Source organism: Pagrus pagrus (assembly GCF_965226575.1).
Source record: "Pagrus pagrus genome assembly, chromosome: 7".
In the NCBI taxonomy this organism is placed as follows: Eukaryota; Metazoa; Chordata; class Actinopteri; order Spariformes; family Sparidae; genus Pagrus; species Pagrus pagrus.
The window spans coordinates 7,006,075-7,028,510 of NC_140191.1; the positions used below are offsets into that span (position 1 = coordinate 7,006,075).

General features: G+C 40.6%; 3 protein-coding genes across 10 annotated transcripts in view; 2 read left to right on the forward strand and 1 right to left on the reverse strand.

Moving 5' to 3' along the window:
- Positions 1 to 8,418, reverse strand: part of fli1rs (Fli-1 proto-oncogene, ETS transcription factor-related sequence) — a gene marked incomplete at its 5' end in the record, with an annotated part of 23,930 nt that extends 15,512 nt beyond the window's left edge. For 2 of the 5 annotated variants that reach the window (XM_084358002.1, XM_084357998.1), the window contains one exon: positions 7,893 to 8,418. In XM_084358002.1, the coding sequence (XP_084214128.1) occupies positions 7,893 to 7,910 (18 nt within the window). Of the gene's footprint in view, positions 1 to 7,331; positions 7,802 to 7,892 lie in introns of those variants that run through there. The other 3 variants (XM_084358003.1, XM_084358000.1, XM_084358001.1) reach the window with 2 other exon arrangements.
- The window catches only part of etsrp (ETS1-related protein), a 19,683-nt gene extending 956 nt beyond the window's left edge, over positions 1 to 18,727 (forward strand). Inside the window, exons 2-9 of one of the 4 annotated variants that reach the window (XM_084358007.1) lie at positions 12,926 to 13,034; positions 13,363 to 13,444; positions 15,341 to 15,460; positions 15,742 to 15,816; positions 15,904 to 16,056; positions 16,149 to 16,394; positions 16,924 to 17,042; positions 17,840 to 18,727. In XM_084358007.1, coding sequence (XP_084214133.1) covers positions 12,969 to 13,034; positions 13,363 to 13,444; positions 15,341 to 15,460; positions 15,742 to 15,816; positions 15,904 to 16,056; positions 16,149 to 16,394; positions 16,924 to 17,042; positions 17,840 to 18,118 — 1,140 coding nt within the window. In that variant the 5' untranslated portion in view covers positions 12,926 to 12,968 and the 3' untranslated portion in view covers positions 18,119 to 18,727. Of the gene's footprint in view, positions 1 to 12,784; positions 13,035 to 13,362; positions 13,445 to 15,340; positions 15,461 to 15,741; positions 15,817 to 15,903; positions 16,057 to 16,148; positions 16,395 to 16,923; positions 17,043 to 17,839 lie in introns of all 4 variants that reach the window. The other 3 variants (XM_084358006.1, XM_084358008.1, XM_084358009.1) reach the window with 3 other exon arrangements.
- Positions 18,728 to 19,660: 933 nt separating this feature from the next.
- On the forward strand, positions 19,661 to 22,178 carry LOC311259807 (apoptosis-associated speck-like protein containing a CARD). Its single transcript, XM_084357140.1, has 4 exons — positions 19,661 to 20,021; positions 21,222 to 21,263; positions 21,358 to 21,395; positions 21,947 to 22,178. Exons 1-2 carry the CDS (start codon positions 19,754 to 19,756, stop codon positions 21,245 to 21,247), a joined length of 294 nt encoding a protein of 97 aa, XP_084213266.1. The 5' UTR covers positions 19,661 to 19,753; the 3' UTR covers positions 21,248 to 21,263; positions 21,358 to 21,395; positions 21,947 to 22,178.
- The last annotated feature ends 258 nt before the right edge of the window (positions 22,179 to 22,436 follow it).

The window sequence follows — 22,436 nt, forward strand, 5'->3', positions numbered from 1 at the left end:
TGACTTGCTCTCTGATTTTGAGAGTTGGGACCATTTCATCTTCACTCGAGATTCAAAATGGCACGTGCTTTTCTTTTTTCTAGCCTCCAAACTATTCCTCCCACACGCAAAAAGCATATAGACTTGTTTAAAGTTCAGTGTGACTGCCCTGTGATTGATGTGTGAGTGTAGGTTTAATCTAAACAACTAGAGAGACGAGAGGTTATCAAAGATACTCGGGAGTGAAATGGCAAGTAAACTGTTCAGAAATAGTGTCGAGGCAGTCGTGAGGCTGTCTAATCTTTAAGAACATCAGTAACTTTAACCACAGTCTTATTTTGTCGTTAGGATTGAGGTTGCAGCGGGGGAGGGGTGTCAGCTCAAGGTGGAGTCTAATCGAGATTTAAGTCCGTCTTCCTGTGTTCAGCACCTACAGCGAGGCCTCACCGGCGCCCTAAGATGGCACTTTCATCCACTGGACCTGTTGTTCTGTCTGCTGCTCAAATTAACTGTGTTGCATGTGCGATGCGACCGCGGCCGTCTGAGTGGGTGCAAGTGCGTGTTTGTTTAGAGGAGTTGAGCATTGTCTTTGGGCCTCGTACGTCAGTGCCGGGCTTTTTCAGTGGCCTACAGGAAACCTGGCCGCCATGTGCAGAGGAACCTTTTGGCACAGGCCGAGGGAGAGGAAATGGTGGAGGAGGGGGGCACAGTGTAAAAATGTGGGTCATTTTAAAGCTGGAAAACAACCCTAAAGTCCTGTGTTGGTCAGAGGAGGAGAGGGGGTCGGGTTCATTGGACAGCAAGAAGAGTACAGCCTTGATTGAAGTGCCGCCTCCGCATTGTTTTTCTTCTCTCTCTCTTTTTTTTTTTTTTGCCTGTGTGTGTTTTTTTTAGCTCAATTGTTGCTTGAGCATTGTGCACCACATCTTAATGCATGGCACACAGTTTGGTATTTCCTCGAGGCTGCAGACAAACTGATATAGAAGCCAGTGTGTGGGATTTCAACAGCCTGTCGCTGCTGTGCATACGCCCTTTTTTTTTTTAAGTAAGCAGGCAAATGGTTTTAGGGTCACATGCCAACTCATATGCTTTTCCCAGTTCATGTCATTGGTTTTCTCAAGAAAAGATTATTGAGGTAAAACCATTTGAAAACAGCTTTTTAATGAACACATGTTGCAAATTATCCTTAAGGGTTTTTTTTTTTTGGATGTTTAGGGGAAATTTCAACACAATCTAGTGAAAAATAAGCAATTAGTGAGGCTTTGAATAGAAAGAAGGCTCAAAAAATCATAACTTAAAAAGTATTTGGAGTACAACTGTAGGATTTTTTAAGGTGCCATGAATTTAACAGACGTTTTTACATCATTTAGCTGGTCTAGACTCACATTATTTGATTTTACATTAAACGAATATCACCTAGTTGCTCAAGATTTAAAGACATCGTTTATAAAAACATATAAAAAGCATGTTGTAAATTAATTTTGCATTGTACTCTTTTCACACATTCTTCTTACTTGTAAAAACATGGCACCTATATTACCCAGAATGCAACTAGTTCGACAACAGTCTAGTTGGTGATTGGGACCAAAAACAGGACCCAGGAGGAGCCAGGCTTTGAATCAAAGTTGACGAATTGGTCAGACCGTCACGTCATGTGACACGCAGGGACCCGAAAAGACTTTCTACCATTAGCTTACTTTGTTTTTTTATCCTTTAGATCATAATCTGATTCATTTGGTCTGATAACATTTGGAAAGTCTAGAAGAGCTGCACCGTAAAATCATTTCAACCCCATTTAAGTTAGCAGAGGCCTTAAATGGGACCCTTGTTCTGTATCTAGTGCTATTTTGTTCTGACATAGACGAGCAATATTCTCTCTGTATTGCATTGGTATTCCTGCATATGTGAAAAAAGTATTTTATTTAAAGTGTTTTGTGGCTCAAGAGGAAGCTGCATGTGATCTTAAAAATTGCCTCCAGTGATGTCCCTCAGTGGCCGATGCATTGTGGGTAATGTAGGTGGCAGATTTTGAAAAGCGCCCCACTGGCCTAGCTTTGAACAGCTGTGACACTGTTGGACTCATTGTGTAGGTTTAATAAAAACTAATTAGCAAAACCGATACAGCGGAGCCGGAGATATCGCCGTGTTTTCTCCTTAATTTACAAATCTTACACCTACATTACCCACAATGCAAATTAGCCACTGAGTGGCATCACTGGAGGCAGTTTATCAGATTACATGCAGCTTCCTCTGGAGCCACAAAATGCTTTACACTACTTTTTCACATGTGCAGTAGCACTCCCCAAGACCTTGGTGGAGTTACCCTTTAATATATAGACTAGTGACTGTGTTTATGCTGTCGATACAGTTTATATTTATCATATTATGAGTGATGACTGAATATAAATGCTGCCACTTCTACTTTCTAACCAAGAAAACTGATTTTTCTTCTTTTTTAAACGTGTAGTCTTCAGACCCAACTGACCCATCAGACATCAGGAGCTCCCTCCTTAGCCACAAGAGGCTTTACACGACTTCCCCGTTTCCTGTTCCCCTTTTCATGTGAAATGCTGTTGGTCAATAAAAACATGAATGTTTTGTTGTAAATGAAGGGCTCTAAATGATGTGAGGTGTCACATTTTTAGATGATCGATATCTGATTTTGGATGCTAGCTGGAAGCTAAAACGGGTTTTTTTCCGCTCCGGTGTTCTTCTTCAGCTGATCGCTTTGTTTTATTTCTGCTTTGTTTTGCTCTCTCCCCCAGTCTTCCTCTCACACACCGAGTGGCTCCAGAGGCCCTTTTTCTTCTGTGCAGAAGTGAAACAGCCGGCTGACTGGCAACCAACTGCAGATTGTCATGAGAAGACCGTGAATAGTTGAATAGTGAATAGTTGTAAATCGTGGTTAGAGTTAAATGTTTTTTGGTGCTCAACTCTCAAACTGTTGATATAATCGTGACTCGCTGTCGCTCATCGCATTTGGTGTTCAGCACGGTACATTCAGTGGCAAGCTCATGCTTTCACAACCACAAACGCGCACTCCCGCTCTTTCTTTATCTTCCCCCCGTGCTCTCTCCCTCTCTTTCTCTCTCTCTCCTCTGCACACTGATACAAATATACCAAAATGCGGCCTGACCGCTAATGCCACAACTGACTTCCTGTTCAATGTGTTTCAGCCTGTTGCTCAGTGACACAAAACAACTTTTTTAAAAAAACAACATGACCTTCTCGGGGCTGACGCTGCCGTGTGCCTCGATGTCCCTAAACTTTACTCCGGTTGCGTTCAGCTTGATAGTAAACACGTCAACCTTTTCTCTTGATGTGAGAGCGAAAAGCATGCATGGAAACTTTTGACATAGCTTTAAGTCAGCGGCTCTGCGGGGTTGCATCATGCAGTCTTGCCCAAACCAAGAGCTCACAGCGTGATTACAGGCTGTTTACAACATGGACGTTCATACTTCTCGTGTCCGTGTGAAATAAAATCCAGCAAAACCCACCGTGTTGGATTTTGATTACTTATCCTGAGACGTAGTTTAATAATTACACGTATTTTTCTCTCTCTTTCGAGGATGTTTTAGTTGAATCTCAGAGGAGAAAGTTACAACACAGCCTGAATCTGCTGACATGAGATGATGGTCATGTTATGAGACACATATGGAGGGTGTTGTCCCTGTTTTAAAGACCACTACTTAATGCAGTTGGAGCAGCAGCCTGAGTGACTGGGTGATTGTACTTACTTTCGATCAATTCATCAGTAATTAACAATTCAATATTTTCTTTGTGTTGCCTGGCTGGAGCCACTTTGGGAACCGCATCTGGTCACAATGGCTGCAAATAACAATTATTTTCATTTCCATCAGTTTAGTTTATCTGCTGATTAAAAAAAATAACCAGTTTCCAACAAACAGAAAAAAGGCTTAATGTTGAATCCAATAATCAAACTAAACTATAAATATACGTATAATTCACTTTAACTTGTTCTTTTGATACTTAAAGATTTTTGCTCAAGCACTATATCGTTACACTTATTCAAGTATGACTTTTGGTTACTTCTCACTGATGTTGTGGTTTGTAAAACAGTGGAAAGTCTTCTTTAGGCCAGTGTGATGTCATCAAATGTTTTGTTCTGTCTCACCAATGACCAAAAAAAACCAAACATAAGCAGCCAATTCTCTCATTTGAGAAGCTAAAACCTCACATTTGTGTTCAAAAATCCGTTTTCAGAACAGTTGCAGATTATCTTCCTGTTAATAGTTTCAGCTCACTGTTTACCTAAAGCGAGTGGTTCCCAACAGGTTGCAGCATCAATCTGAGGGATTGCAAGAACGATTTGCAACACAGGAGAGCAGAAAGTAAATTCTGCTGCACAGCATTTTCTTTATCTTTTCAGATTTCCATCTCATTTTTGAGAATTCTGGTAAATAAATGAAATATTTCTCTTTCTCTTATTATACCTCTGAAAAATATTCAAATAAAGCAAAGCTCTTTGATTGAACTGGTCACAACAGGTAAACACAGCAACCTGCAGTGATGTAACTAACTACATGTACTCGAGTACTGTGGTACTTCACTTGAGTATTTCCATTTTCTTTTCCAACTTCTGCTCCACTACATCATGGAGGCAAGTGTTGTACTTTTTACTCCACTGCTTTTATTCGATAACTTTAGTTACTAGTTTCTCTGTAGATTACATGCTGCGTCAGACCAAAAGTCCAACATTTTAAAAATGTTTTATTTTAAAAGCAACCGGATTAAAATAAAACTGAATATCTTATCAGATAATCAGTCGACCCTGAGTATACCTACATTCGTTACCATGAACTCTTATAAAAGTATACTTTTACTTCTTTTACTTGTACTTTGAAACTTAAGTATGTTTAATCCCAGATACTTTGGCTCAGGTGCTATTCGTTTGTGTGACTTTCACTTTAACCAAATTAATATTTTAGCACATTATTTTTATTCTCACTCAACTTTTTGAGTACTTTTTTACAACCCTGCAGCCTGTGAGGTCGTAAGAGGCACACAGCTTCGTTTAAAGGGGTCACAAGCCAAAACGGTTGACAACCACTGTCCTAAACTGCAACCAAGGATGTGGTTAACAGCTATTTTGTTGCATGCACCAATTATATGGTTGATAAATGAAGTCAGTTTTGCACACAGCAGTGAATTTCATGACATATTTTGGTACAATAATCATCTCACCTGCAGCTGAAGTGGCCTGCAGCCTGATAAATAATCCTCGGTTCGTTCAGGCTGTTTTTGGTTGTGTTAAAGGAACAGTTCACCCCAAAATGAAAATACAGTCATTATCTACTCTTCCCCACTGCTGATGGAAAGTCAGGTGAAGATTTGTGGTCCACAAACCATTTCTGGAGCTTCACAACAAAACGGTGGTAGCGGGGGACTTTTTTAAAACTTTAAATAAACAACAGAAAAAAACCTAAAATGGCTCCTGAAGCTCTGAGATGCCAAACTGAATTGAAAAGACGTTATTTGCACCCTTTTTAAGCCGAAATCTTCTCTGTAGCTGCTAAGCTAAAGTGTTAGCATGCACCCTGTCTGAAGTGGGTGCAGGAGCTCAGCCACGCGTCGAGGGTGTAAATAATGTCTTTTTATATCAGTTTGAGTTTCCTTTAAGTAGGACTTTAAATGCAGTATTATTAACGGTAATGGCGTATTTGTATATTGTTGTGTTGGTAAAAGGATCTGAATACTTTATTTCAGTGTTTTTTGAAGTATGAAACTTAAAATGACTTTCCATCAACATGAGGGTGAGAAGATAATGGCTGACTTTTCATTGTTGGGTGAACTGTTCCTTTAAAAACATTTAATTTTGCCCTGAACTGAAGCTTTTATATGATTTTTTTGTATTTTACAGACCAATACTGACTGCTGCCATGTTCTTCGCCGTGTATTTCTAGACATTTAAATTATTTAACCATGTTCCCGAGCTCCTGTTTACATTTTGCTCTATTCCCCAAAATGGCTTCCAGATACTTGAGGAACATTTTAATAACGGGTGTCCGCTCCCATCCAGGCTCTCTCTCTGGGAGGAGGATAACTGATCTGGAAATAAAGACACAAAAACAAGGTGTAGCCTACAATAACAGGCCAGAGATCACGTTGTGCAAAGGCACAGCCCTGTGTGCTCGCCATGTCAGAGAAAAAGTGGGCAGAAAGCAGAAGTAAAAGTTAAGGCAAGCTGATTTTGCAAAGTCCTGAGCAGCTGCGCGTTTCTGCTGCACAAACAAACGGTGCGGTTTTCACAGCTCGGAGCCTGGCAGCACGCAGGCCTCAGCAGGCCGCAAACACTCAGGCAGGGGCCCGGTCCTCCTCCAACACCGCCCCGGGGTCTCTGAGCGGACAGCGTCGACTTGAAACAATGCAACGCCTCAGTTTGTCCACTTCGTTGCTTTCTGAGGAGGCTTTGTTGCCTTTTCGACATTTTTTTTTTTTTTTTTTCTAGTCCACGGAGCGGAAACGTGTGCGGAAAGTCTGAGGTTTGAGACAGGAAGCCTGCTGAGTTCAGATAACGACACCTGACAAGTGCTCCCGTTTGCAGCTATAAATTATACCTAAAATAACCTCAAACACACAATCTGCAGCGACACAAGAGAAAAGTATCTGGAAAAATAACATCACGCGTGTAAAATCACGTGTGACATTTAAAACAGAGGATCAGTATTTGAAAATAAACTTTTTGAGGGAGCGCATATGTCATTAAAGTGTTTGTTCTCGTCTCGTTTTCACATTCTCGTGTCAGTAACGTGAATTGATTGACTTCGCCGTCCTAAATGCATCAATAAAGAGGTAAATGTTCCTTTAAAAAAACGAACAAAAAAGAAATAAGTAGGTTACAATCATTAGTTCCTCAATCTAACGAAGGCCCGCTTTTTAAAATGGTTTTGTAATCTGCTGAAGAAGACGTTAATCGTTGAAATATCAACTTATTCGTTTTAATTAATATATAATAACAAACTAAGAATGTTGGTGTTGATATTGCGTCAAATTTAAGAGATGTTTTTCAGAAGTTTGCAAGAAAACTCGATTAGACAAATAAAAAAATAAAAGCCTCCAGGTTATTGTTGCATATAAGACGCACATCCGTTCAAAGATAACACGAATACGTGGCCTGTAATTGTGTCATCAGATTAAAAAAAATAGTTTGCCTTTTTCTGTCGTTGCGCAACAATCTGTAATTTCATCAAAAAAAGCGTTTTTCAGCTCAGATTCCTGACATGAAGGCGTTTATTTCTGCACTTCTTAGAGGATAAGACGCTTAAAAACTGCGCTGTGGTCGTTTAAGAAGCAGATGTTGTGAAGGAATGATAGTATGAAATGTGAAATACCAGCAATCTGATGGAAATGGATCCTCCTGCTCTTTATAAACGGCCTCTCAGTGTGTCCAAGTTGATCCATGGCGCCTTCGGGGACACCTGCCTTGTGCGCACCAATAAAATCCCGCATCCCCTCATTAACTTATCCTTCGTTAAAAGAAAAAGAGCAGCTCGTCACCCCGTTAAATGTTCAGTAATTGCGCTTTTTTTTTTTGTCTGTCGTTATGCGGGTCCGTGGATAGTGCGTGATGAGCTCGATTAAACGCGAGCAATTAGACGAGAAAGACGAAAAAAAACCCGAAACGCGCGCGTTTGGAGACCCCCCTTTGACGCGTAAAGCCGGCCACCAATTAGTGTTTTTATCTGAGTGTAAAGATGTAGTGGTTAGTTGTGTTATTATAGAGCCGACATACAACCACGAACGGGAAGGAAGAGGAAATTTTGTACAAGAAGGAAAGAGTGGGGAGCTCGCATCACCGCCTCGACTCTCTCACTCAGCAGACTCTGGTGTGGGTGGCCGCCTGTCATGTTTCCCAGCAGCAGCGGCCGCGTTAAAAGCTGTTAAACACGTACCTTTATCGTACAGTCCATTGCAGCAGCCTCGCAGTCTTTGTCATTTAGTCGTTTTTTTGTGTAAAAGTTGCAGCCAATTTAGCCTCCTAGCCTCACTTCAATGCATGCAGGGGTGCATTGGCTCTATGTCGCAAACCATTGCAGTTACAATTTTTTGCTCACAGACCATAACCGGATGGCAAGTTTTTTCCCCCTCTCTCTCTCTCTCTCTCTCTCTCGCTCTCTCTCTCTCTCTCGCTCTCTCTCTCTCTAAATTGGGAAGTGAAGTCACTCTGCTGCTGAAAGCTGCTTCTCATGAAACCAACACTTGCTGCTCAGAGAGGCACAAACAAAAAGCTCTCCCTCAAGAAAGGAAGATACAAACATGAACTCATAGCTGTTTCGTTTAAGACAACGGATTTGCAGCGTTTCGCAGTGGTTTAGCTGACAAAGACAGATCTGAACAAATGCAAAACAGTTCAAAAGGAGTGTATACCGTGCTCTGAGATTGTTTTTTGTTTGTTTAAAGAGGCTCTGAGTAGTTTTCGAGAAGAAATTCAAACGCATAATTTTAATATTTCACAATATTAATGACCCCAAACAAGCGCATGAGTATACAAGCTGTTGTCAGAGGAAAATAAGGGCCCCAGAACACTGACTGAAGCTAGAGAGGTGGCAGGGTCCGCCACATATAAACAAAGTAAAACAGTATGAAATGGTGTTGTCCTTTAAGGTCGGTTTGTTTATTCAGTCATGAAAACAAAAGATTTATTCAGTTTGTTAAGGCACTGAAATAATCAGTCAATGAAGATATTTCTCTTCTGATCAAAGTTTCTTTCCCAAAATTACATAGTGCTCCTTTAAAGGTGCTATTCCTAAGAAAAGTTTATTCTTGAGTCTCATTCCCACCTCGTCAGTTACTGGCGCTCTGGGATTGTAGGTCAGGACGGACGCCAACCCATAGCGTCAGTTGTTCAGGGGTCCTGTCATAGACAACCAGGATATCCTTCACTCAGGATGTTACCTTAAAGGAAAAGTTCACCCAAAATGAAAATTCAGTCATTACTTCTCACCCTAATGCTGATAAAAGGTGAAGTTTCCCAGTCCCAAAAATATTCCTTGAGCACAAGTGCCCATATGTACGTTAAAACATGTTTTACTTGCTGTAATAATTCCTCCTGTTCATGCTGACCATTAAAATATCACATCACAATGTGCTTCCCCTGTGAGTGACGCTGCCCCTCTGCCAGTATTCACAATTAATCTGAAGATAATATGCAGCTTCAGCCACGTGCTGGTCTTTTTTATTACAAAATGTCCTCTTTTGGTGACCGTCTTACTGCAGAAAGGGGTTTTCACTTTGCTAACACAGTAACTTTGGAAGATTTCCGCGAACTCAGACTGCGTCAGATGAAACATCAGTGCACAGCAGCACCCTTAAATACATTAAATGCCCTTTTTTCCCTCTCCACTCACCACTCTGACCTCTACTGATCCCCACGTTACATTTTCAACACAAAGTGACGTACTCGACAGCAGAAATGATTACAGGAAGTAAAACCTGTTACAATGGTTATGTGGGCACCTCACTGTGGGAAATGACCCTAATGTTACAGGCTGTCACATCCGCAGTTACAAGGTAGGTGGATCCTTTAATAAAAAGAGTGTAAGCAGGGCAGTTTTTACAGTTAATGACATTTTTCAGCCACAGTGAGTGAGAATACTGTTTCATTTATTGCTTATATCAGTCAAAGAATAGTCGAGCGTCATGAAACTTGATTTAAACTTGCAATATATATTTTTAATAACACTAATAGCTAAGACAAGCAAATGTAGATGATACGATCTGGGCAGGATCTAGGCATAAGCACTATAGGCCAGGGGAGGAAGTAACTTATTAGATCTACTCGAATGACTGTGAGTAAGTCTTTTTTAGGGCACTTGTGCTTTTATGAGTATTTACTTGTAATTGAGTAATATTTCAGTAATGTTACTTTGGCCTTTCGGGCCTTACTGCCAGAGGGCCCGAACTGCCTACTTGAAATAGTTACTTTTAAGATGTTTAAATCTAAAATAATCTACAAACTGAACCTTTACTTCAGTGTTTATTCATTCATTTTAAAACACACACAACACTAGCTGTACTGTTCTTACAAGGGAAAACAGAAATATGAACAGAGCGGTGCAGTAATGAGTCCTAAAACCTGGAAATCAGTCAGCATTTTTTGCACATTCGGTTCCTTCGTCTCAAAGTCAGTGAGAATTTTTTTAATACGTTGTCGGTTAAATGCCTGAAATAAGATCTTAAGATCTACTCTGAGATATAATATAACTTAATTAATTAGTAGGCCTATAGTAATAATAATCATGTGGCATTTAAATAATTGTATTTGTATTTGGGGGGGGGGCACATACAGTCTGCCCACAGCACTCTGTAGATTTTATCCGGCCCTGCCATGACTGTCAGTTTTTCAAATCCTGCAAGTTGAAATCCTTAAACAGAAATCACCAGAAGAAATTGTAGCCTAGATGAATAAAAGTGAAACTACCTGACCCCTCAGTTAGTGTTGATTCCTGGAAACTCCTGTCAGTTTTCATGAAACGTCCACACCAGACCAGAGTGCCTTCAAGACTTTGACAAGTTTTAATGTCTGCCATGTTTTTTGGTGCTTTTGCCTTTTTTTTGGCTCCACGACGCTGCGTAATCACCCCAGGTGGGTTCCTGATAGTTGACCGCAGACGGGGTCGTTAATCACCTCTCGTGTTGTGTAACTTCATCCCGGTTGTGTCCTTGTCTCGAGGGTGGGGCTCCCAATCACGACTCCCGTCTCCCACCGACGCGCACGATTTCACCCAGCACCACTTTTCCAGATGGGGTTTGGCCCTCTGCGTGTGTGTGTGTGTGTCGTGTGTGTGTGTGTGTGTGTGTGTGTGTGTGTGTGTGAGGAGAATAGCAGAGATGTTTGTTTATACAAGGCCCTCGGCTCGGCCTTATCTGCTGCAGCCACTCACGCCGTGATTTCAGACTTTCTTCAGCGGTGTGTGTGTGTGTGTGTGTGTGTGTGTGTGTGTGTGTGTGTGTTGGGCCATTGTTTTGTCGAACTGTTTCTAAAGATACAGAGATATTTTTTTTTTCTTCCTCCCAGCTCATTAGAAACCGACTGCTCTGATTTCAAAAGCCCTTCAACGCACTTCGTCCCCGCCCAAAACTGCGGGTTCAGTTATTTGGTCGGACAATCAGAAATGACCGCAGCTTTGAAACATGTGAAGGCCACGCACGGATTCAAACAAAGACTCGCTGCTTGTTGTGTCTGCTGGCGGTGTGATCAATACTTACAGAGTCTGGATTAGTTACTGAAAGATGAAGAAATATTCACTTAACATCTTTGAGCCTTGAAATCCATAATAATTAACCTTATTAACTGTTTTTACTACCACGTGTTACTGCACGGTTCAGTTATTTCGTTGTATGATATTAATTCATTAGATGTAAGTTATTGTTTTAGGGCTGCGACAGAAGTTAATTATTAGCCTATTATCATTTACTCTGTAAAAGTAAGATACTTGTGAGAAATGCTGAGACTCGTCGTCCATTGTCTCGTGTTGTCTGAGGAACAGGACAGTTGTTGCTGAAAGAAATGACTAATAAAATAAAAATAAACATAATCAAAGCGTTTTTTAGGTTTTTATTAGTGTCACTTTTATCAGTCAAAAGTGAGTATAAGAGACAATATTGTGCTGTTTGGGGGTTTATTTAATGGTAATGACTTGTTCTTTGAAGAGCTTAGTGTACTGACAGTGGGTTGATTTATTTACTTTTTTAACTGCACTAGCACTGAACTTAAGTACAATTTTGAGGTACTTGTACTTTACTGGAGTATCTTCATTTTCTGGCTCTTCATACTTCCACTCCATTACATTTTGGAGGCAAATATGGTACTTTAGTTACTAGTTATTTTTCAGATTACATGCTGCATCAGCGTCAAATGAGTGCATGTTTAAATTAACTTATTTTTATCGCCAGTGAAATAAAAAAAAAAACACTAATGCCAGTAATCAGAAAAATGCTGAATATCTGATCTGATAACTGACCCAGCTGATAATCAATCGACCCAAAGTATAAATTATACGCATACATGTAAATATATGTATAATTTACTTTTACTTGTACTTTTAGATACTTAAGTACATTTGTTTGGCTGACTTTCACTTTTACCAAAGTAATAGTTTAACATGATGTGTTTACTTTTACTCAAATATAACTTTTGGGTACTTTATACAACACTGTTAGCTGCTATAGGCTAATCAGTGATGGAGAGAAGGCTTCTTTTACTCACGTAGGCAGATTTAAGTACAATTTACTTGAGTATTTCCATTTTAAACTACATTATACTTTTACATATACATTTCACAAAGAAATACTGTATTCTTTACTCAACCAGCCTGCATGTAAATAAACAATAATCATTTCTAAAACATGAATACTACAATGCTACATGTAATATTATAGTAATTATGATAAGATATTGCAGCAGACTATATATGACAGTTACAGGGGGCATTCTGCTGCCTATGTGTACTTTTGATAGCCTACTTTAAGTAGCCTAACTTGTGTTTTGTTGGTCAAAGTAGCTTACTTATTGTTGCTAATAGTAGCTTACTTTTTCTTGCAAGTAGCAGCTTCATCTTTTATTTACTAGTAGTAGCAGCTTACTTTATTTACTAGCAGTAGCTTACTTTATACTCAAGAAAATATTCTGAATTCATGACTTTTGAGTATTTTTAGTGTGATTTTGCTCCTTTCACTCAGTTAAAAGATGAAATCACCTCCTCCACCGCTGCGTTAGTGGGTTAAACTATCACCAGGTGTCGGTGAGTCTTTTATGAATGAATGTTTACTTGCCTGTTGCTAGGGGAGGCAGGAGGGAAGGGGCGTCTGACGTCACGCTCTGTCTGGTCACGACGCTAGAGCGAGGACTGGCCCCGCCCACCTCCGCTGCGTTTATAACGGCACCGCTCCGGCCGCAGACTGACCACTCGTTGTTGTGCGGTAGATGCGGTAAACGGAGTGTGTGAAGAGTCAAAGAGACGACAGAGATGTACTGGGACACGATCATCAAACCAGGGGACAGAAACACAGACAGCAAAGAGTCGAAAATAAAGGTGGGTTTTCACTTTTTCATTTGAATTTTATTTCCTTGTCATTCATTCATAACATCCAGCCCATAACTTGGATTATCTCCAATTTATCCCACTGAATAAGTGTAAATGTTGTCTTCATGTAACAGATTGTGTTTGGATCTTTTTCCAGCATTTTTTTTTGACATTTTTTAAGTCAAAGTTAAGTTTTTAAATCAGAAAAATAATAATATTTAAAGGAAATGACTGTAAGTTGCACCCCTAAGTTGCTCTGACTATATCCGTTTTTGTTGCAAAATAATATGGAGTGCAATGGCTGTTGATCAATAATCAGAGCTGTCTTTCAACACAGATGGAGGTTTGCCAGACTGGATATTACGCAGAAGACTTCAGGACACAGGAAGTGCCGGCTGGCTTTGACTTTGCATCTTATGGTGAGTTTAGAGAATCACTTGACTGACCTGAATGCTCCATCACATCACGACTTTTGAGCAGTTTAAACTCTCACAGACAGAGTTTTGTGCTTTTTAAAAAAAAAAAAAAAAAAAAAAATGTTTGCGTGATCTGTTTCCTCTGAACCTGAGCAGCTGAAGGACAGAGGAAATATTTGCGCAGACTGTATCATCACATCTGTCAGAGCTTTCTCAATGAGACCTTGACACCCGGGGGCTCTCGCTCAAACCCAGGATAACGGGGTGGCTGCTGGTGCATGTGTGTGTGTGTGTGTGTGTGTGTGTGTGTGTGAATAACGCTTGAATGGGCTGAGGTAGGCAAAGACAGAGAAACAGGGTGGTCAGGTTAAAGACACTCCCCTCTCTGTCTTCCCTAATCCTTTCCTCCAGACTTCCTCCTCCAACAGATTTAGAGTCCCCCCCTTCTCCCTCCCCATCCCTCCATCACTACTCTGTCACACTCCCTCCGCCTGGCGTTTCCTCCTCCCTCTTCCTCCCCCTCCCTCCCTTGTTTCCTCCTAGCTGCCTCCATCCATTGAGCTTTAAAAAAAAAAAAAAAACCTGAGGTGCATGAGCTTGAGTGCCTGGTGCTGATTCGACAGTAAACAAATGGCTTTTTTCTTGTGTCAACATCCACCGTCCAGATAAAAAAAGTTCATCCCATCTTTCCTCACTTTTATGCTGAGCTGAGCTGTAACTAACCCCCCCCCCCCTGCTCAAAGGACCGCACCGATGACTTCACACATTTTTAGATGAATTTTCTACCCTTTAAAGGACAAGATCACCCAGAAATGAATATTCAGTCGTTATCTACTCACCCCCAGGGGAAGTTTTGTAGTCCATTTCTGGAGCTTCACTTCAAAACAGAGTTGCAGCAATCTCCTGGACAACTGAAGTAGATGGGGACTTGTTTTGAACACAAAATGGCTCCATACTGCTCGTCCAGCGTAATCCAAGTCTCCGGAAGCCTCCTGATTTGAAAAGACGTTTTCACACCCACTTCAGACTTAGCTTCAGTGAAGATCGGACATTTTAAAGGGTGTAAATAATGTCTTTTTTAGTTAATTTGGGCTCTCTGGGCTTCTGGAGACTTGGATTATGCCAAATGAGCTGTATGGAGCCATTTTATGAGGATGCTGCAACGCTGTTTTGCTGCGAAGCTCCAGAAATGTTTTGTGGACTACAGAACTTCCCCTGACTTTCCACCTGCATTTGGGTGAGTAGATAATGACTGAGAATTTTCCTTTTTTGGTGACTTTATCCTTTACAGCAGTTTATTTCAGCACAGTAAGAAAATCCACTCACAGAGACTTGAAACGACAGGCAGGTTATTTATCTTAATCTGTGATTTAGCTGTGAACGTCAGCTGGTTGGTTGGAAAAGGTCTTCGTCTGTGGTGCGTTCAGTTCACCAAAAAGCTCACATGTCAGAAAATCAAACTAAAAAGACAAATGGGAATCAAATATGGACGTCTTGAAAAGGTGTCTGATTTTTCCCACAGCACCTAAATGCATCAAAATGAAGAGCCTTCACCACCTCTCAGCTTTACTACTGCATGACGATAACACGTCTGTGACCAAAATATATTGAGAAAACAGGCTCAGTGCCATTATGATTCATTTAATTACTTGTTTATTTAGATTTCAAGTCTCTGTAGTTGAATTTTCAAACAGTGCTGAAGCAAATGGAAACCGATAGCTGCCCTGTAAGGATGAAATCAATCTGAAGATGTCTTGTTTGGAAAAAATGTAAAGCATTAATGTGAAGTAAGTCAGATTAAACCGTTGGTGTGGTCCTTTTGAAGCATGCGCTGTGCCTCTATCCCGCCTCCATCATCATTTACTGACTCCATCTGTCTGTATTCTGTTTAACCTCCAGACTACACTGGTGAAGACCTGTCTTTTCTGTTAGACAGTAAAGCACCCGGACAGCAGCAGTACGTCACAGAGAGCAGCTACCCAGAGCCTCCGAAAGCTTCTCACCCATATGACGCTAAAGGTAAAACCTCAAAACACACAAAAAAACACACAAATCAATTCAAATAAGCTTTATTGGCATGAATGTTTAAGTTCTTTCACTACCACAACTAAACTAGATGTGAATGCATGATTATAAATCAGACATAAACACTCCTAATTACTCAGAAACATTTCGTGTAGAGCTTGTTTCTCTTAGTTTATGACAATAGTTTGCAGGGGATACTACTCAAACACACCTTGTTAGTAACATGTTGGTGTTTTTGACTCATTTCACATAGTTTTCTTGCTCTTTGTCCTCAGTGAGCACCAGCGACACAGCCCTTTTCAACCTGGACTCATACCAGGAGTTCAACTGGTGGACCTCATATCCACATGGTGAGCCTCTGACTCCACTCATACCGTGTGTAAAACACTGTTTTAAAAGGCCTTTCTTTTCTTAAAGACTAACTTTGTTCTTAACAGCAGATGGGCTCACGGTCGACCAGCCACAAACTGGATACCAGGAGTCTCCACAGACGTACCAGAGCCTGGTGCCCCAGAACGGACAGTTCAGCCCGGCCATGGAGGGCAGCCACAGCCCCTTTCTAACTGCCAAAGGATCAAATACATTACAAAGTAAGACTTTTCACCTGTGGATGTTAAACAAACACCCTGGCAGTGGGCTAATGTTTACAGTTCAGTGTGTAATTCTTGTTTTTTGTTTCCAGGTGAGACGGATCAGAGCTACTCGTGTCACTCGGCTGAACTGTACGACTCTGACGGACAGAGGCAGTCCTCGTCCTTCTGGCCTGAATACCCCTCTCCCAGCTTTACTGCCCCCCTACCACACCCTCCGCCAGCCTCCTGCCCTCCGTCCTCAGAGCAGTACTGCCCCCGTGTGGTCAAACGCAAAAACACACACCCTCAGAGGCCAGACAGGGAGGGCCACATGACAGGAATGTCAGCGTATCCAGGTGAGAATTTGCATCTCTTCTGTGCTGACTGTTAAGATTCTCTGAGTGATTGTCAAAACCACCCTTAAAACGAGTCCCTGAACGCACCATCTTCTGGCAAAAGCTTTAAACTGCTGAAGATGTACGATAGAGAGCTCTTAAGAGAAACTTAATAAAATGAAATGTCTTTGGACAGGATGGAAACCTGCAGACTCTCTGTCAGCTTTAGTTATTCGTTTCTTTACAGATTGAGTTTAAAATATGATGCATAGTTGGAAATTAGTGCCACATTGACCAACCACAACATTAAAATGCTACTTAAACATTAATGCATCAGTAGTAATAATTTATTAGTACAATATATGATATAGAGGCATTTTTTCTACATTTAGCTGTAATACTAGTGTGATTTTACTTGTAGCTGAGTATTGTTACGCTGCTGTGTCGCTTCTTTTACTTGTGTAGAGGTTAGAGTGCGTAGAGTTAATAATTGACAATAAATCAATTAAACAATGTATTTATTAATTCATTCATTCTCTCATTCATTCAGGTTCTGGTCCAATCCAGCTGTGGCAGTTTCTACTGGAGCTACTTCTGGACTCTGCCTGCCGAACCTTCATCTGCTGGACGGGAGACGGCTGGGAGTTCAAGATGTCCGACCCCACAGAGGTGAGGAGATGGCAGTGGTGGAAAGTACATTTACTCAGCTTTGAAGTTCATTACTCAAGTATTTCCATTGTATTACTTTAATCTAGTATTTCATTACATTTTAGTGGGGAATATTTTACTTTTTACTCCACTACATTTATTCAACAACTGTTGTTACATTAAAAAAAGACACATGATGAGTTTTTAAAGTGATTTATCAAGAATTAAACCAGTTTCCAACCTTTTTGGACCTCACAAACATTTCCCCTCTCAACTTCTCACATGGTTTATTTTTTAACAGAATATGAGAAAAGCCCTCAATGAAATGATGAGTAATTTATGAGTATAATGAGTAATATAAAACCAGACTGAAAGGGAGATTAAACAATTCAAGCCTGTTGCACCTCTGACGTAGAGTCTGCCTGTACTTCACTGCAGCCAGATGAGAGGTTAAGCCACTGGATGTCAGCAAACACCAGATTTTCCGCAGGTGTTAAAGGAATACAATACATGATTTATCTTTTTAAAGGTGCAATAAGTCATTTTGAAGAAAGAGAGTTGATTGTTGAGTCTTTCTACATAATTGGTGACACCTAGACACGCCCTGAACATGAGAATATAAGACGATACAGGCTGAGGGCGGGCTTGAGGTTGCCCCAAATGATAATGTTGCAGCCAGTTGAGGCGATTTACTGACCGTATGAATCATTTACACACCAAAACATGCAAATTAAAGCCTCAGGTTTACTTCCTCCTCCATTGCTACATGGAGGGTATAAAACACAGTTAACTTCATGTGGTGTTTGTTGATCCAACAGGTGGCCAAGCGCTGGGGCCAGTGCAAGAACAAACCCAAGATGAACTACGAGAAGTTGAGCCGTGGCCTGCGTTACTACTACCACAAGAACATCATCCACAAGACGGCGGGCAAACGCTACGTCTACCGCTTCGTCTGTGACGTTCAGGGCATGCTGGGAAAGACGGCGCAGGAGGTCCTGACCAGTCTGAACGTTTTGCCCACTGAGTCCTGGCAGTGTCCCGGGGTACCGGCGGCAGCAGCATCGGAGCACAGCAGCGAAACATGGGCGTCACAGTAGGGAGCGGTGACCTGGACTCTGAGTGGTGCTGGATGAGAGTGACCAGCACATTTTCATGGAGTACTACAGATTTAAAAAAAAAAAAAAGGGAACACATCCTCTTCAAGCCCTGGCTGAACTAGAGCATCCTCATGGGGGGATGTGTTGTCGCACAGAGGCCAGGAGAAGCTGCATTTCAGGAAAAATGGTTTCATTATGCAGTCAGTTTTCAATAATAGATGATATAAAATACAAGCTCAGATAGCTGACTCATAAACACGTAGCTCCTTGACCTCAGGGCTGAAAAGCTGCAGCACAGGAACAAGCCAGGGGTATTCTCAGCACTGGAAATAGATAATTTTGCAACATCTGGGGCCATATTTTCATGTGATATGTTTTGTTTTTTTTTTTACAAAGAAATTGATTTGTAAATAGTGTTTATATCATTGCTATGTAGAGTTTTGTGCATTTATATTATTTTTATTTTGTAATACAAAACTCATGTCTACCTCTGTTTTTTAATCAGAATAACATAAACTGCATAATCTTTATGCATAATCATTTTCAGGTGAACGTTTTAACCTGTAGGATGATTGTTTTTTTTAAAAATAAACTGTATATAAATAAAGATTTGTCTGAAGTTCTCACTCAATGCAAGTAGTTAAGTACATCTGGATCCTGCCTTTGATTATTGTGAAAATATTAAACTGTGTCTTTAAGGCAATTAATATGACTTTGACATGTTGTTATATTGTTTTTATTACCTATAATGAGGTAATTAATCATAAAATCAATACGTTTGAAGCTGCTGCATGCTGTGATATATGTGATGTAGCCTGAAGTGTGATAAACAGATTTATTATAATTATTTCAGTTGTGTTAGGTGTATAAACGTGTCAGTAGTGGGTGAGCTGTTTAGCAAATAACACACAGTAATGTACAGTTTGACCACAGACCTTAGCTTCCTCCTTATCTCATGCTGCCTTCAGGGCTGCTCGTAAATATCCACACCAGAGGTCATGATACTCACACCGTAACACCAGTGACAGGGAACGACTACTTTCATATATTTTATCGTATTTATTCGGAATTGCATTTTTTTTGTGTAATTTCTATCATACATTTGATAGTTATGTATATTGTTATTATTATTTTAATATTGCAAATGGGAGAAAAACATAGCCTAACTTTAAACTCAAATTGCGGGACTATCCTAAAATACAAGACTAGTAGGGACAAGTGGTTCTGTGGTGCCTGGAATCTTAAATAACTGATTAAAAATCAAATATTGACAAATATTGATGACCGGAGAGGCAGCAATTGTTCAAATAACCTGTGGTTTTATTATAAAATCTGACAATGAATAAATAAGTAATCAAGTCTCAAGTGTTTCAGGTGTATTTTTTCTGTGAAGGCTAAGGACAGAAAAATAACCCTGAGAAGGAAAAAGAAAAATACACCTGTACCTGCTGTCATTTCCCCCCCCGCCTTGTCGGGTGTGGCTGCAGCTCATAATTTCGATATTTTCGAGCGGCAGTGAATGCCTCCTTCCTGCCAGTTCATCTTCCCGTGTAACGACGTGAAGGAGGAAAATAAAACTAAAACCAAACTCAGAAACAACAACCAAACAAACTACAGAGTCGCTTCTTTCAGCAGATGACAGGCCGAGAGATGCCTCCGAAGACCATACGGGGGGCTCTGGCGGACACTCTGGAGGATCTGTCCAGGCAGAACTTTGAAAAGTTCTGTCACGAAATTCTGGACCGCAGAGAAGAGCCGAGGATCAGACGGAACAGGCTGGAGGGTAAAGGCTACTTGGATGTCGTTGACGTCCTGGTTTCCACTTTTACCGAGGCCAGAGCTCTTCAGGTGGCTGTGGAGACGCTGAGACAGATCGACTGCAACGAGGACGCGGAGGCTCTCGGTGAGATTACTGTAACCACATGTCCGCGAGTATATGAACGAGGCTACATGTAGATCATGTTGTTCCGTCGAGAACAGTCAGATGTTATCATGTAAAGCACACAGCATGAAGGACCCAAGCTGATTAAATGAACTCACCTGCAAAAACACGCACCTTATCATTTTACTTCCATTTGTAAGCTTGGCCACATTAAAACTATAGATTAGAGAAATACAGCCTGGTCAATACATTTAAAGGCTCGTGCTGATAACAATATTGGCATTATTCATTTTATATTTGTCCATTAAATTTTTATTTTTTTAAAGCAATAGTTTGACATTTTTAGTGAACAAGCTTGTTTGCTTCCTTGCTGAGAGTTAGATGAGGAGATTACACTCTGGTTTGTGTCTGTGGGTTAGCTTAGCTTAGCATGAAGACTGGAAAAAAGTGGGGAAAAACCAGCTAGCCTGCATCTGTGCAATGGTTAAAAAAAACCTCCACCCACCAGCTAAACCTCATCAATTACCATGTTATATCTCAGTTGCTTAAACTATGCAGGAAGTTCAGTTTTACAGGGATTACGTGTGGGACTATTTCTTGGTGGGGAGCAGAGATTTTCTGGACTCTCCGCTCACTCACAGGTGATCTGGAAATCACTGCACCTGGCCGAAAAATAGTCCCAGATGCTTTATTTATTTGTTTTACCTTTGGTCAGAGGCTGGCTAGCTGTTCCTCCTGTCTTTATGCTAAGCTAAGCTACCAGCTGTAGCTTCATGTAGTGTTCAACATTCTGTCTCCAGCTGACTCTCGCCAAGAACATGAATCAGCTTATGATTCAACTTGTTATTTTAACCGATATATATGTATTTATTATATATTTTACCAGTATACTGTGACCTACCAATATGTTGGCCTGGCTTGTTTATTATCAGTTGGACTCTCTTAATTAAAACGACATTTCAAGCATTCCTGCAGTAAACACAACAAATATGATACGAGTGTAATATAGTAATAAAATATGAGTAACAGCTGCTTTTGGATCACATTTTACAGTCACAGCGTATTCGATCTGAGACAACATATCTCAGCTTTTCACTTGTAATGTAACACTACACCTCAGCTACACAGCAGGCTGAGGCCCAGACTAATGATCGCAAGAGTAAACTGTATGCAGGTAATCTGTCAGTGTTATTCAGCGTGTTTCTTTCTGTGTTGTTACAGTCAGAGCGACAACCGGACCACAGTAGACACCTCGTTTTGACAGTGAGTTGACCTGCACACACTGCATTTGACTTGTACAGCATTGTGTCAAGAGTAACTTTGCTATACAGTTTAGTTTATTTTGAATATTTTACAGCTGCAAGACCCTCAGCAGAGCCATGGTGGTGGGAAAAGGTACTGTGATTGATTATGCACCTTCTCATTGTACTGCCTGCAGGCTGGATGTTGGCTCTTACTGTCCTTTCTGCCCTCAGTTTATATGAAAATTTTCCCTAAAAAAAAGATTAAGCTGACATTAAAGTATTATTTCATAAATCAGTATTCATGTAACTGTTGCAACGGTTAATTTTGACACATTAAAGCTAAAACCTTATTGTTGATACAGTTTATGGTCCTTTTTTTTTCTGCAGCAGCCATATCATATATCTATATTCAATAAATACCACTCTGTACACTCTGTACACTCTGTAGTCTTAGTACTTTGTGGCAGGGTCCGCCATTTCTGCACTGGGTACAAATTGCCTTCACATGCACAAGGGATTCACAGGGAACGATGCAGCATGTAATCCATCGTGTCTCAGTTTTGACATCTTCAATAAGTTTCACAAAGCAAAATCTTGGATTAAGAAAATTACCATATAACCTTAACTTTAAGATATAATGTAAGACGTAAGATATCAACTCCAACATGTTTCATTAATGAGTCAATGTCTCTTTCTCCTCAGTGACAGTCATCTCATCCAGGAAGTGAATGCTAGACGCCGTGTTGGATGAAGTGCCCAGCCAGAACAATGTCAGAGGATACAGAGGATTACCTGCAGCAACCACCCTGAGAGACTCAAGACATCAATGTTTTATAATTTGCCATCGTACATTTTCTTGGGTTGCTTCTGCTCTGTGACTCAACATCTTAATCTCAATAATGTTTTTATATTAAAAGGTGCTCTGTTGAACTTCTGTGTTGTGCTGGAAGACGGTTGTTAGTTCATGTTTGCGGACTCCGTTTCTAAAGGTTCAAGGTTCATTCATTTATGATTTTACAACACCTGGGTATTAAAAAAACGAAACTGAACTCGAGCCTCTTTATGCTACATCACAGATAAATAAAACTAGTTTGTAGAGTGACCTGTTGTGATCAAATCTCACTTCCACCTTCTATACAAGGAACCTAAACAAGAAAGGGTCATTATGTTACTGAATCTGTCTTTGGGGCCA